Source organism: Chelonia mydas, chromosome 3 (genome assembly GCF_015237465.2).
Source record: "Chelonia mydas isolate rCheMyd1 chromosome 3, rCheMyd1.pri.v2, whole genome shotgun sequence".
Lineage (NCBI taxonomy): Eukaryota > Metazoa > Chordata > Testudines > Cheloniidae > Chelonia > Chelonia mydas.
Window position 1 is genome coordinate 90,725,228 of NC_057851.1, and position 14,705 is coordinate 90,739,932.

Below are 14,705 nucleotides of genomic sequence, written 5' to 3' on the forward strand. Positions count from 1 at the left end.
GCACTAACATTGTAATAAAAAACAGCAGCTGTATAAGGAAGTTAGTCTATGTCCATACGTCTCAAATCTACTATACTTTTTCAAATACACATATTTTATCATACTCTTTATATGCTTTTAAAGTGTATATGAATGTTTCAATTTCAATTCAAATTTCCAAACAATCACTAAATTGGCAACACTGCATGTAACTAGGTCACAAAACTGGAGGGTGGGGTGTTGGAGAAATTCATGGAGGAGGTTTAAGGAAGTCCCTGGGGCACACAACATGCCAGCAGCAGCCACCCACTTCTGGGAGTGGCGCTGGGACCACAGCATGAAGGCAGCCTTCCTGAGCAAGCTGCTCCACCAGAGGAGTCACAGCGGGCTGGACAGAAATGTTAGATGGGCCACATGCAGCCCGTGGGCTATATTTTGCTCACCCCTAGTATAAGGCACAATTAGGGCTACATCATCTCCCGCAAACACTCTCTCCAGTGTTAACGTATTGCCCCTTCACGTAGGTAGTTTCTTGAATGGGACGAGCATGACAGGTTCCTTCCCAAACTGTCCCAGCCCTACTCCTCACCCCCGTGCCTTCATCCCGCCAATCCGTCCACTCCTGTTTTCTTGAGCTCTTGGCTGCACCCCCACTTTGTCTCTCACGTGCATAGCACTCACGTTCCCCCGTCTCGGGCAGAGAGTCACTTCCCGATTGGCTGGGGAGACTCCTTATTTACACAGAATCTCAGAGTGAGGTTCCGCCCTCCCGCTGAGCGTCGCAGAGATTCCCTGCGCCGTTCCGCGTTCCCTCCAATAGGAACGCTGGACTGACGCTGTTGTTGCACGTGAGGGTGCCGCACGTGGGCCCGTTATGTAAAGGGCGTGTGGCGGAGTAGGGGAACACCACACACGCGCGCAGGCGCGTGAGGCCCGCGTTTTGTGGGAGGTAGGTGCGCATGCGCGCACGCGGCCCGGCCACTCCAGCCTCGCTCCATCCTGGTCCTACCACAACGACAATGAAGCAGCAGCAGCAGCAGCAGCCGGCGGCCGCGAGCGCGGGTGTCCCGGCCTTCCTGAGCAAACTGTGGGCGCTGCTGGGGGAGGCGCCCAGCAACCAGCTCATCACCTGGAGCCAGGTAGGGGCCCCGGAGACTGGGAGCCGCCCTCCCCCACCGGGCAAGAGACGCGTCTCGCCCCCCCCGCACACACGGGAAGATGAGGGCGGACTGAGCTGGGGAGACGGGCCCCGCTCGGCGTGGCCGCGCCTCCCTCCCCGCAGCCTGAGGCAAGAGGGGCCCGACGCCCCTTTTCCTCCCCCAGGGCTAGTGTGTCCTGTACTGGGGGGGGGGGCAGCTGGACTAAGCCCCCGCCCCGAGCACAGGGGGCCCGCAGCGCCCTGCCCGCTGTCGCGCGGGGGGGACAAACCCGGAACCTCCCTCAAGCCAGGTCCGTTCCTTCCCCGTCTGGACCCAGAAACTCCTCGTGCGTGTCCGCTCCCCCCCTCCCCGGTCCCGAGCTGCCGCCGCTCGGCGGGGGACGGGCGGGGATTTCTCGGTTCTGGGCACCGGCCTGGCCTGGTTCAGGGAGCAGATTTACGCCGTGCGTGCGTTGGAGAGTCCCGCTCCGCAGCGGGTTCAGTCTCCTGCCCCGACCCCGCAGGATAAAGTGTTGGGGGGGCTGTCGAGGAACAGGCTGCTTACCCCAGATCAGTAGGTTCCAGGTTTGGGGGTAGCCTACAAAACGATGGGGCGGCGGCGGCAAGGGGATGGGGGTGGGAAGCTCTGAGCTTGTGGAGGAGATTGTGTGGCCTGGTTCTGGGGTGGATAGGTGGTGGTGAGGCACAACTGGAGTCTGAAGGTGATTTGGTTTCTTAAAATGTTTTAATGAGAGCGTTTCCATGTTTCTGCCTTTTTCTCTCCCTGTATCCCTACTCTGTAGTAGTTTTAATTTTATTATATATGACGCGTATTCACATTTTTCCTTCCAGTTTTGAGGGTAGGAGGAGAGGCTGCTTAAACAAACTTGCTGGATATCTAATCTGTTGGAAAATATGCACCAAATTTATAAAGTGTTTTTTCTCTTTAGTTTGATGAGGGTGTAGAAATTAGTTGTCCTGTCTCTTCCACATGTAAAACATAATAGTGTCATTTCTAGTAAATTCAAAAATGGTCTTTGGTGTGTGATCAATAGAAATAGTTTCGTATAAGTGCACATGAGTGTTGATGCTCGTTGGCAATGACAGGAGGGAACTAAAAGGATGTGTAATTTAAAAAAAAAAATCACAGGAGGATGGCACTCCCCTTTAGTTAAAGCAGCAATTCTCAAACTATGGGTTGGGACCCCATTTTAATGGGGTCACCAGGGCTGGTGTTAGACTTGCTGAAGCCAAAGCCTGAGCCCCACTGCCCTGGCTTCAGCCCGGGGTGGCCGGGCTCAGGCTTTGACTTTGGTTCCCTCACCTGGGGTGGTGGGGCTCAGGCTTTGGTTCCCTCCCCCCGCCTGGGGTCATGTAGTAATATTTGTTGTCAGAAGGGGGTCACAGTGCAATTAAGTCTGAGAACCCCTGAGTTAAAGGAGTACTTACACTACACTAGTAAGTTCTTTTATTCTCAAGTTCTTTTGCATTTTGCCAGTCCTACCACTGTGACTCATTGGACCAGCTCTTCGAACATTATCATATGGATTTTTTTAGGAGATGGTTTGTTTTCAGTAGGAACAACTTGGGACAGGTAAACTTATAGCATGTGATATACAACAAACTAGTGATGACAGGGAAAGCAAGAAATGCTGTTTAAAAATACTTGCTGCTGGTTAGCAACAGCTCAAGAAGGAGATCTTGGAGTCATCATGGATAGGTCTCTAAAGACATCTCAATGTGCTGCAGCAGTCGAAAAAGCTAACAATGCTAGGAACCGTTAGGAGAGGAATAGGACAGAAAATATAATGCCACTATATAAATCCGTGTTACTTTCACGCCTTGAATATTGTGAGTACTGGTTGCTTAACCTCAAAAAAGTATATTAGAATTGGAAAAGGTACAGAGAAAGGCAACAAAAATGTGTAGGGGTATGGAACAGCTTCCCTGGGAGGAGAAATTAAAATGACTGGGACTGTTCAGCTTAGAAAAGAGATGACTAAGGGGGGATATGATAGAGGTCTATAAAATCGTGAGTGGCATCGAGAAAATGAATGGAGAAGTGTTAATTACCTCTTCACATAATACAAGAACCAGGGATCACCTATTAAAATTAATAGGCAGCAAGCTTAAAACTAATATAAGGAAGTGCTGCTTTACGCAACACACAGTCAACTGGTGGAACTCGTTGCCAGTGGATGCTGTGAAGGCCAAAGGTATAACTGGGTTCAAAAAAGTATTAGATAAGTTCTCAGAGGATAGGTCCATCAATGGCTGGTGTCCATGAAGGCGCTGGCACTGGCCACTATCGGAAGACAGGATACTACCGGGCTAGAACGATCATTGGTCTGACCCAGTATAGCCATTCTTATTTTTTTATGCTCTTAACGTAACTATGACAAGCATTTCTCCTCTGCTAGAGGAATGGGGTGACAACTGTATTGTGCTTCACTAAATTTCTTTCTACTGTGGATCATAAAGTTAAGTAATGTTTTGCATTTACATAGCATTTTCAATCTATAGCATTCAAAGCACTTTACAAAGATAGGTAAATATGTCAATTTTAAAGAGGGGGTAACAGTCACAGAGGTTAAGATAAAAGAAAAGGAGAACTTTTGGCACCTCAGAGACTAACAGATTTTCTAACATGGGTTTGTTTTGTCGTCTCATTTAAGTAAGTTGAAGCACTGTGGAAGATTAGAGCCTCGTTGACTTGTCCATGGTCATCTTTACTAGTTTGTGATGCAACTGGGGGCAAGCTCGCTGTATTTAAAATTTAAATGTTTCTGTTCTGTAATTTTTCTGTTAACAGGTCTTAAACCAACTGCTAAGAAAATATTTTAATGTAGGTCATGTCTACACTACAAACTTAAGTCTTAAGTTATATCAGCATACAACCACTGCAGTTAGTATGTGGCTTGTGTGCACGTGTACTTTGCTCCTTGTGTTGACAGTGCATGCACTCAACAGAGTGCTTGTATCACCGCAGAGTGCGGTGCACCAGGGGTAGGTATCCCATTGTGCAACTAGCCATCATCCAGCGCGCATCTTTTGGAAAGCTTTGGCAATGCATGATGGGGCCAAAACGAGTTGTGCAGGGGTGACTGGGAGCATGGGGCTAACTTCCTAGTTTTCAACTGTCTCCATTGCATAATGTTATGTCCCATAATTTTTGTGCCTTTTTTCAAAATCCCACAAATCCTTGTGGCCCTCCTCCCACCCCCCATCCACTATCTCTGACAGAATCACGGAGCCTGCACAGCTCTGCACTGTTGTCATGAGCGTTGCAAGCACAGGGCACACAATCCTGGAGTCTTTTGCAGAGCCACAAGAAGAAGCAGATCAGTGAGGAACATAATTCCCTTGGAGGACAGATTGCTGTGGGACATAGCGAGAACCAGTTCAAGAATGTTGGTGGCATTCACTTAGCACCTTCAGGTGGTGGAGCACTGTTTCAGGCCCTGAGAAACACCCACTGACTGGTGGGATCATGTGGTAATGCAGGTTTGGGATGATTATCCATGGCTGCAGAACTTCCGGTTTCTTAGGGCCACATTCCTGGAGCTGTATGCCAAGCTTGCCCCAATGCTTCAGCAGTGGGACACCAAAATGAGAGCTGATACCACACTATAGACACGTGCTATGCCAGTCATTTAGAAATCAGTTTGGTGTCAGGAAATCCACTGAGGGGGCTGTTGTGATGCAAGTCTGCAGGGCATTTAATCACCTCCTGCTAAGCAGGACTGTAACTGGCAATGTGCAGGATATAGTGGATGGATTTGTAGCAGTGGGGTTCCTGAACTGCAGTGGAGTGATAGATGGCATGCATATCCCTATTTTGTCACCAGACCACCTTGTCACAGAGTACTTCAACAGAAAGGGCTACTTTTCTATGGTTATGCAACCATTGATGGATCACAGGGGACCTCTTCACCAACAGTGTGGGCTGCTCAGGGAAGGTGCCTGACGCTTACATCTTTAAGAACACAGGACTGTTACAAAAAGCTACCAGCATAGGCTTCCTTTCCTGACCGGCGGATTACCATTGGGAATGTTGAAATATCAATAGTGATCCTGGGGGACCCAGCTTCCCTATACCCCCCGGCTCATGAAGTTGACAGCATCAGGGAATGATTCAGCTATCAGCTCAGTGGGTATAGAATGACAGTTGAATGTGCATTTGATCATTTGAAAGGTCGCTGGTATTGTTTCCTTCAAGATTGGACCTCAATGAGAAAAATATCCAAATGGTTATTGCTGCCTGCTATCTTCTGCGTAATGCATGTGAAGCAAGGGGCGGAGCGGGGAGTTTCTGCCAAGGTGGAGCTACTATCTGCTGAATTTGAACAGTCAGATACAAGGGCTATTAGAAGAACTCAGTGTGGAGCTATGTGGCTCAGGGAGGCTTTGAAAGACCATTTTAAGAGTGAGCAAGAGTAGTGTGGGGTGTTGTATGCTCTACCTGGCGTATCCGGTCACAAAAGAGCAGGGAGTGCTGTGGTGGTTACTGTAAAGGAATATAACATTGACAGTGCACCTGTTAAGTTTGTTTGGGAATGGTCCTTTGAGTTGTGTGACATTGTGCATATGTTTTGAACTAACAAAGATGAATTATTTCCAAACAATAAATGTTATTCTGTAACGATCAGTGCAAAAAAACCCTGTGCAATTTTAAAATAAATACAGTACGTTAATTTCTGTTCTCTTAATTTATTAAGTTATGATGGAGAGAGAGTTTTCATGTCCGTTTCAGCAATACATACATCAACCATGGTTTTCACAAGTCTGTGTAGGTCAAACTGAGGTTGTCTGTAATGTCCCCCAGAGTGGAGTAGTAGGCATACTGCAGGCACATGGAATGATGCAGGGTGGAGAGGGCAGTGTAGGGAGGTTCTGATATTGAGTTCTCAGTGGGCTGCAGAGAAAGGCAAGCTCAGGATTGTTGAATCTGTAGGTCCACCAGAGTCGGCAGCATGTGTGCTTATTGCCTAAGAAGCCCCATTATGTCCTGGTGCATCTCCCTCTCCTTTTCGTGCTTGGACTCTTGGGCCTTTCTCCTCTCTGCTCTTTCCTTCTCCAGGCTGTCTGCAGTGCATAGGACCCTGTGCTCGTGGTCCCATGCAGCACTGGCTTGAAGGATCTCCTGGAACATGTTATCCCAAGTAGTGTTTTGGGGTTTTTTCCCTTCCCTCCTCCTTGTTTGGCTCAGGTGTTCTGTGGGCGTGGAGGGGCAAATCCCGAAGGCCACAGTGGCAGCAGCTGAAGATAAAACACACAGAGGTACCATTGTTCATGCATTCACTATAATAAGCAAGATTTCAGAATCTTAAGTTACTCCCCTTGCTGTCCGCAAGCAATCCCAAGCAGAAGTGAGAATGGTTTAAAATAGTAGTCACTGCCCCAGCTCTGGTGAGTATGGCCCACTGGGGGAAAAGGAAACAAGGGATTTGCTCGGTTGCATGATTCTAGTCGTATAGGGCAATGACACTAAATGCTGTCACGGTTTTCCCCAGGCAGTGGTGATTTTAGCTGATATGTTACTCCCTTGGGTCACAAAGGCTGCCGGCTTCCTGAAGCTGCTCAGGCCCATATGCTGCTAGCCTGTATACTGCAATGGTGTCTGCTGAAGTTATTGCTGAGTGGCATGGGAAAGTGTCGTACCACAAAGGAAAAAAATAAGGCAACCCTCCCTAGAAACTTTCAACAGAAGATTGCAGAATGCCTCCATGAAAGCTTTGAGATCTCTCAGGATTCCAGGGACATAGTTGTGTACATAAGAATGGCCATATTGGGTCACACCATAGGTCCATCTAGCCTGGTATCCTGTCTTCCAACAGTGGCTAATGCCAAGTGCTTCAGAGGGAATGAACAAAACAGGTAATCATCAAGTGATCCACCCCGTTGCCCATTCCCAGCTTCTGGCAAACAGAAGCTAGGGACACCATCCCTTCCAATCCTGGCTAATAGCCATTGATGAATAGCCTCCATTAATTTATCTAATTCTTTTTTGAACTCTGTTAGTGCCTTCACAACATGCTCTGGCAAAGAGTTCCACAGGTTGACTGTGCATTGTGTGAATAAATATTTCATTTTGTTTTAAACCTGCTGCCTGTTAAATTAATTTGGTGACTCCTAGTTCTTGTGTTATGAGAAGGAGTAAATAACACTTCCTTATTTACTTTCTCCACCCCAGTCATGATTTTATAGACCTCTATCATATTCTCCTCTCCCACCCCCCCATCCCCCCCGTCATCTTGTTTCTAAGCTGAAAAGTCCCAGTCTTATTAGTGTCTTCGCCTATGGAAGCCGTTCTATACCCCTAATTTTTTTTTTTTTTTTTTTGGTTCTTTTCTGAACCTTTTCCAATTCCAAATATTTTTTTTTGGAGATGGGGCGACCACATCTGCAGGCAGTATTCAAGATGTGGGTGTACCATGGATTTATATATAGGCAATATATTTTCTCTTAGCTATATCCTTTTCTTAATGATTCCCAATATTGTGAGTTTTTTGCCTGCCGCTTCACTTTGAGTAGATGTTTTTAGAGAACTAGCCTCAATTACTCCAAGATATTTCTTGACTGGTAACAGCTAATTTAGACCCCATCTTTTTATATGTAAAGTTGGGATTATGTTTTCCAATGTACGTTACTTTGCATTTATCAACATTGAATTTTATCTGCCATTTTGTTGCCCAGTCACCCAGTGTTGTGAGATCCCTTTGTAACTCTTCACAGTCTGTTTTGGACTTAACTCTGTTGGGTAGTTTTGTATCATCTGCAAATTTTGCTAATTCGCTGTTTACCCCTTTTTCCAGACCATTTATGAAAATGTTGAGTAGTACAGACCCCTGGGGGACACCAGTATTTACCTCTCTCCGTTCTGAAAACTGACCATTTATTCCTACCCTTTGTTTCCTATCTTTTAACCAGTTACTGATCCATAAGAGGGCCTACCTTCTTTATCTTGTGACAGCTTACTTTGCTTAATAGCCTTTGGTGAGGGACCTTGTCAAAGGCTTTCTGAAAATCTAGGTACACTGTATACACTATATTTCCACATGCTTGTCCACATGCTTGCTGACCCCTTCAAAGAATTCTAGTAGATTGGTGAGGCATGATTTCCCTTTACAAAAACCATGTTGATTATTCCCCAACAAATTACGTTCATCTATGTGTCTGACAATTCTGTTCTTTACTATAGTTTCAACCAGTTTGCCCAGTACTGAAGTTGGGCTTACTGGCCTGTAATTGCTGGAATCATCTCTGGAGCCCTTTTTAAAAATTGGCCTCATGTTAGCTGTCCTCCAGTCATCTGATACAGAAGCCCATTTAAATGATCGGTTACAAACCACAGTCAGTAGTTCAACAATGTCACATTTGAGTTCCTACAGAACTCTTGAATGAATACCATCTGTTCCAAAAACCTCCACTAATGACACCTCAGTCTGAGACAATTCCTTATATTTGTCAGCTAAAAAGAATGGCTCAGGTTTGGGAATCTCCCTCACATCCTCAGCCATGAAGGCTGATGCAAAGAATTCATTTAGTTTTTCCCTCAATGGCCTTACCATCCTTGCATGATCCTTTAGCAGCTTGCTCATCCAGTGACCCCACTGGTTGTTTAGCAGGCTTCGTGTTTCTGATGAACTTAGCAATTTTTTTATTACTTTTTGAGTCTTTGGTTAGCTGTTCTTCAAATTCTCTTTTTTGGCCTTCCTAATTATATTTTTACATTACATAAACTGCTCACCATCCCCCCTCCCTGCCTAGAGGGGAATGAAAAGTAGATAGCAGTTCTAGCTCTCTTGGTTGTAGCACGAGCTCTCGTAGCATGAATAAATTAATGGAAAGTCATATGATTCTGTCCTGGTACTTTGGGCGTGCAATTCCTGAAATTGAAAATGTGTCTACACATTTAGGTGAGGTTCCTTCCCTTGCACTGGGCTTGACTGGCTGAACTGTGGTGGAGTCAAAAACAGGTTCTGGCTTGCTGCACAGCTGGGCCCCTCAGTCACCTGTCCCCCATACACCACCACCTCCTCCTTGCTGTTCATAGCCAGGGCTTGTGACTTGAGCTTCTCGGAGGTATACTCAGTGCTGCTGGGGTTGGTGTGGGGGGGGGGGGGGGGGTCTGTGCTGATTATGGCATGCCACTCTTCGTAAAAGCTGCAGGTTTGTGGCTTGGCACTGGATCGTTTGTTGTCCTCCCTGGCTGTCTGCTATGCCTGCCACATGAAAAGCAAGGAGCTGTGGTACTGCTTCTTGTTCTTGTTGTAGCCCTTCTGCATCCCCTTAGCAATCTGCTTGTATATGTTGACGTTTCTAAGGCTGGATCGGAGCTGTGCCTGCATAGCCTTTTCTCCTTACAGGCCTGGGAGAGCCAATATCTCCTGTCTGCTCCAGGCAGGAGTGCATCTGGAGCATGCAGCTGGTGTGGTCAGCTAGGCAGTTGCATTTAACCATGGAGAGCTGCTAGGTGTGCTGGCCAAACTGGGCAATCAGGAAAAGGAATTTAAAAAATTTGCAGGGCTTTAGAAAAGTAGCTTCTGGTCTCTGTAATCCCTGGCCAGAGGAGTTAAAAATGGTGACCAGAGCGGTCAGTTGTGGGACAGTTGTTGGGGGGGGCAGTTAGGGTTGAAATAAGTAACACAGAGTCTGCATTCCCACTAACCTAAGTATATCAATCATGTCTGTATGCCGATCAGAGAGGTGGTGTTACTATATCAGCGTAATGGGGAATTTAGAGTGGTGGGAGAGCAATTTGAGTACAGACACATGCACAACTAGGTTCATGTAAGCTGCCTTGTGTGGACCTAACCCTGTAGTGTAGACTAGGCCTCAAACTTTCCAGTTCTTCCTAAAAGGGAAGCAGATCCAGCTAGTCCTAGTTATACGGGCCCTCTCTGAAGTATTATGATGTCGTCTCCCCCTTAGATATAAGTCCTATTCATGATAGAACACTGTAGGCACTTCTCCTGTATCAGAAACTTCGTTAAACAATGTGTTTTTTAATATATAATTAACTGTGGTATTATATTGAATCACTGTAGGAGAAACAGGAGTTGGAGATCCCACCTGGTATGAACTTATTTTTTTGTTAATTTTACTTTTTGTTTAATATTAGTTTCCCTTGTCTGGGAATGGGAACTCTAAATGCTTTAACTGACCATTCAGTGTGATCTAGTTTTAAGTAGCTTAAGGACCTGTATTCTTAGCAGAAATATTGTTGTGACACTTTACAGTCATAATGGATGTTTTATCTAGGAGGATTCCAAATGCCGTACAACTCATCCCTAAAACTTTACGTACACCGTCTCTTAAATGGATACACAAAAGCTGGTCTAAGATAACACTGCATTAGTTATTTTTTTTTACTGGAAGTGAAGAATAACCTGTTCATTTGTAATTGTCTAGGGAAGTTTGTCGAGGCAGAAATTAATGATCATGTTTGGAATTTGATCAAAAAGATATTGGCATATAGGTAATCAGACCTTTGATTTAATGTCACATTTTACAGCACTAATAGTTGTGAATTTCAACAGATACCATTTCCCTTTATTGTAACAATGGAAGAACAACATTGTCGTGGTTGTGTTAACTTCTGGTTTTGACTATTTTCATTGAAATAATGTAGGGATATTGATCTGTAGAGAATGAAACTATCAAGATTTTAAAATCCGGCATACGGTGTTTCAGGCTTTGCTTTTTACATCGCTTTTCTTTTGAGGTACACTTGATTTAAAGGGATTTGGGAAATTTTCCAGAAATCTATTAGCTGGATACTAAAGAAGGCCTTTTCTACACAGGAGAAATTTACCTATCTAAGCACTCATTGTTCCCATCACTTCAAGTGTGCTTTTCATCCGCATAAAAAAGACTTTAAATGATTGTCAGGCGAGCAACTATTGGTGAAAGTAACCCCAGAATTTGTAGGGGCAGATCTCAATTGTGCATCAATCAGCTGACTCTCAGATTGAGTGCCACCATAGACACAGTTCCTGTTGGTACAGTCAGTATAATCTTTAACAGCTCTTTCAGGTAGTGAATCTCCTTAGTTACATCAGTGAAGAGTCCTTTCTCTGCTCTCTTCCCCCTCTTCCCCTACACCCCCCTCCCCCCCGCCCCGTGGTCCTCAGGTCAGCTGCCAGTGATTCCACTGTGGATTGCTGACTGACACTGTGCTTTGCCTTCTGCCATACCCTTGCAAAGTGTCCCCTGCCCCTCAGCCATGCCCCCAAATTCAAGCTCTGCAACTTCTTAGATGGGGAACTTCTTGTGATTTGCCAGTTGCAAATCCCATTCTGAGGAACCACATATATGGTTCCTCAGAGCAAAGCTGTCATTTATGGACCTTCAAATGATATTTCTAATGGTCTCTCAGTTCTCCCTATTAAGCTAGGACGGACCGTGGCTGCAGAGGTGTTTTTGTGTTGAGAGGCAAAGAAGTGGAGGCTTGTCATCTGGAGCTGTCATCAGTGACATCTGTCAAAGATAACAACCCACATCTTAAATTGAGGGCAAGCCTGATGTATGTAAGGGCAAAATATAAACCAGCTAAGGTAATCAGTTGGGATGCATTCAGTCATTTTTGTGCTTCACAATTATTTGAAGCACAAACAGCTGAATAGTTCTACTATTGACAAGGCCTGACAGTGACAGTAAAGTTATCATCAAAGTTCAGGATCAGTGTACTGGTGAGAAGACTAGCCTCCCTCACACCCAGCTGCATGGACATAGTGAGTGTAGAGATTTCTAGCAAACTGCTGTTCCTGGACTTAACAGCTTCATCTTTTTACATTAGTCTCTGGCTAACTGGTATTGGATAAACTTGAAGTTCCTATCCTTTTATAGTTACTAGAGGGGATAAAGAGATCTTAGTCTCTTTTCTTTCTATCAAGAATCTCTTGGTTGCTATGAGGAAGAGGGTCCCTAAGACTTCACTCCTTCCCAGAGCTTTCCCAAGCAGCAAATGAAACTGACAGGATTCTGTACAGTTTCATTGCTCCAGTAGTGTTCAGTGTAACTGATAAGTCATGGTAATTTGTTCTGCTGGTGCTTGAGGAAGCTATGAGCAACAGCAGAAGCAATGAAGATAACTGTCTGTGCACTCAGGAAGATATCTGTTTAGATTCTATTCATATTCAGCAGGTGTCACAGATCCAGCTGGGCACACCTTGCTGGCCCCCCATTGGCCTGCTGTAAAGGAAATCCAAGCCTCTGTGTCTGTGGATCACTAGGTGTTTTAACTTCTAGACCCTGAATGATGTCTATCCACCTCCCCAGTCTTGGGGTCCATTGGCAAACGTGCACTCCAACAATTCCTTCTGAGATCTGGAACCCACTGTCTAGCTGCCTAGCCCCCCTGGGTTCAGTGGTAATCCTGTACCTAAACACAACCTCTCCCAGACCTCCACACCAAAGGAGTGAAAGCATCTGGTAACAGTTTCTGTCTCTCTCTCTCGCTGGATGCACACAGTGATTGTGATGCAGTTATCGCACTGCTAACACATTTTTTTTGCTCATGGGGAATTCTGTAGAATTCAGAATTCAGGCTCCCTACAGATTTTGGTTTTTCTCTGCAGAATATAGATTCTGCTGGAGAGGTGAGGCAGTTACACCTTTTGCCAACGAGGAACTCCTGTTGGATCAGAAGAGAGGGCAGCCAGCTGGAGAGGCTGTGTTCCTCACAGCGGGGCCAGGAGAGGAGGCACTGGACTGACAGAGCAGGGCACGTGGGGCTGCTGGGGTGGGGCTGTCACAGAATGGGGTTCAGAAGGGCTAGTGGAGGGACAGACTGGGATGTCTTCCGTTCCATACCCACATCAAACCACCCTCCAGGTTCATTCCCTCTCCCTCAGCTCTTCCATTATCCCTAACTCCCCCAAGCCTTTCACACTGCTTCTGAGGGGTGCAGGAAATCTATTTCTGTATTGTATTTTAAATGAATTACTCAAGCTCTGTACTAATACGCCTTGTAAGAAATCTGTTTGCCAAAAAAAACATTTCCTGAATCTTTCTTTTTGTATGTATTGTTACAGGCATACATGCTGATCGGTATTTTGAAATAAATTACCAAAATAACTGAAACTGGTGTTATTGTTTTGACAAAGAAAATATGCAGAATTTTAAAATATTGTACATAGAATTTATAACTTTTTTGGTGCAGAATTCCCTCAGGAGTAATTTTTGCAGTTTATAGTTAATCATATGCAGCACGAGAGAGTACAGATTAAATAGAAAACAACAAACATTCTGAACACATTGCATCTTGCTAGCTCACCCTTTTTGAGGGGAGCTATTGCTGTTTGGGCAGGCAGGGTGTTCCCTGCTTCATGCAAGCTGTTACATGATGATTGGTCTCTCCCTCACTGAGTCACTTCTCCAGTTTGTACGACCTTTCTCTTTCCAACTACTTTTTCCTGTCTGGCTCCCTCTGTTCCTGTGGTTTTTCCTATTTAAACCCCACCTCGTCACTTGGCCTCTTTTGTTCTGCTCTTAGTAAATTTCCACTGTTTCTGTCTTTCCCCATTCCCTCCGGGGGGTAAGATTACACTAGTTTATCAAAGGTGTAGCTGGTTTTTTTTAGCATAACTTGTGTGGGCAAAGTGCTATCATTAATCTTAAGTATTCCCCATTGTCCTTGAGTGGTGTGTAGCTGCTACAGGTCCTATCAGCAGTGGTGGATCCATATACATATACAGGCAGTCATGATTAAGGCTCTGATTTAGTCACGGAGGGCATGGTATACATGGAATCCGTGACTTCCAGTGGCCTCTGTGACTTCAGCCTGCGGTGGTCGGGAGCTGCAGAGTCCCCCACCGCCCGCTGGGGCAGGAAGTTGTGGGGTACCCCCGCCACCTCTGGTGGGAGTACCCCGCTGCTGCAAACCGCTGGGGCTGGTGGGCAGTTCCGGGCTGCTGGAGGAACCCAAACTCCTGGCCCCCACAGATGGTGGGAACCCCCCAGAGCTCCCAGCTTCCCACCACCCCCGAGCAGCAGGGGACACCAGGAGCTGCAGGCGGCAGGGGTACCCCACAGCTCCCAGCTGCTACAGGCAGCTCCTAGTCCCTGCAGTTGCCCCACTTGAAGTAGTGTGGGGATTCGCAGATCCCCATTTTGTCAGGGATATTTTTAGTAAAAGTTAGGGACAGGTCACAGCTTCCATTAATTTTTCTGTTTTGCCGGGACTTTTACTAAACATATCCATGACAAAATCTTAGCCTTACTCATGATACAGCAGTTTGCGTAGTAAAGTTCATAGTGTCATTCAAAATTCATGCATTTGTATAGACAGATTTCCAAATAGTCGCACATGGTTCTTTGTAAGTACAAGAGATGGAAACTTTTTTCCTAATAAAATGTTTGGGGGGGGGGGGGGAAGGATATCCTCTCATAAGATGTTAAGTATCTACTGTGCCCCTTTATAAAAACAGATTTTTTAAAAATTAAATACAATGTGCTCTTCATTTTAGAATGGCCAGAGTTTCCTGGTGTTGGATGAACAAAGGTTTGCAAAAGAGATTCTTCCCAAGTACTTCAAGCACAACAACATGGCGAGCTTTGTGAGACAGTTAAATATGTGTAAGTT

General features: G+C 45.6%; 1 protein-coding gene across 3 annotated transcripts in view; it reads left to right on the plus strand.

Moving 5' to 3' along the window:
* Nucleotides 1–784: 784 nt before the first annotated feature.
* HSF2 (heat shock transcription factor 2) overlaps nucleotides 785–14,705 on the plus strand; it is a 38,273-nt gene continuing 24,352 nt past the window's right edge. For 2 of the 3 annotated variants that reach the window (XM_037894708.2, XM_037894709.2), the window contains exons 1-2: nucleotides 785–1,118; nucleotides 14,590–14,698. In XM_037894708.2, the coding sequence (XP_037750636.1) occupies nucleotides 939–1,118; nucleotides 14,590–14,698 (289 nt within the window). In that variant the 5' untranslated portion in view covers nucleotides 785–938. The remainder of the gene's footprint in view (nucleotides 1,119–14,589; nucleotides 14,699–14,705) is intronic. The other variant, XM_037894710.2, reaches the window with a different exon arrangement.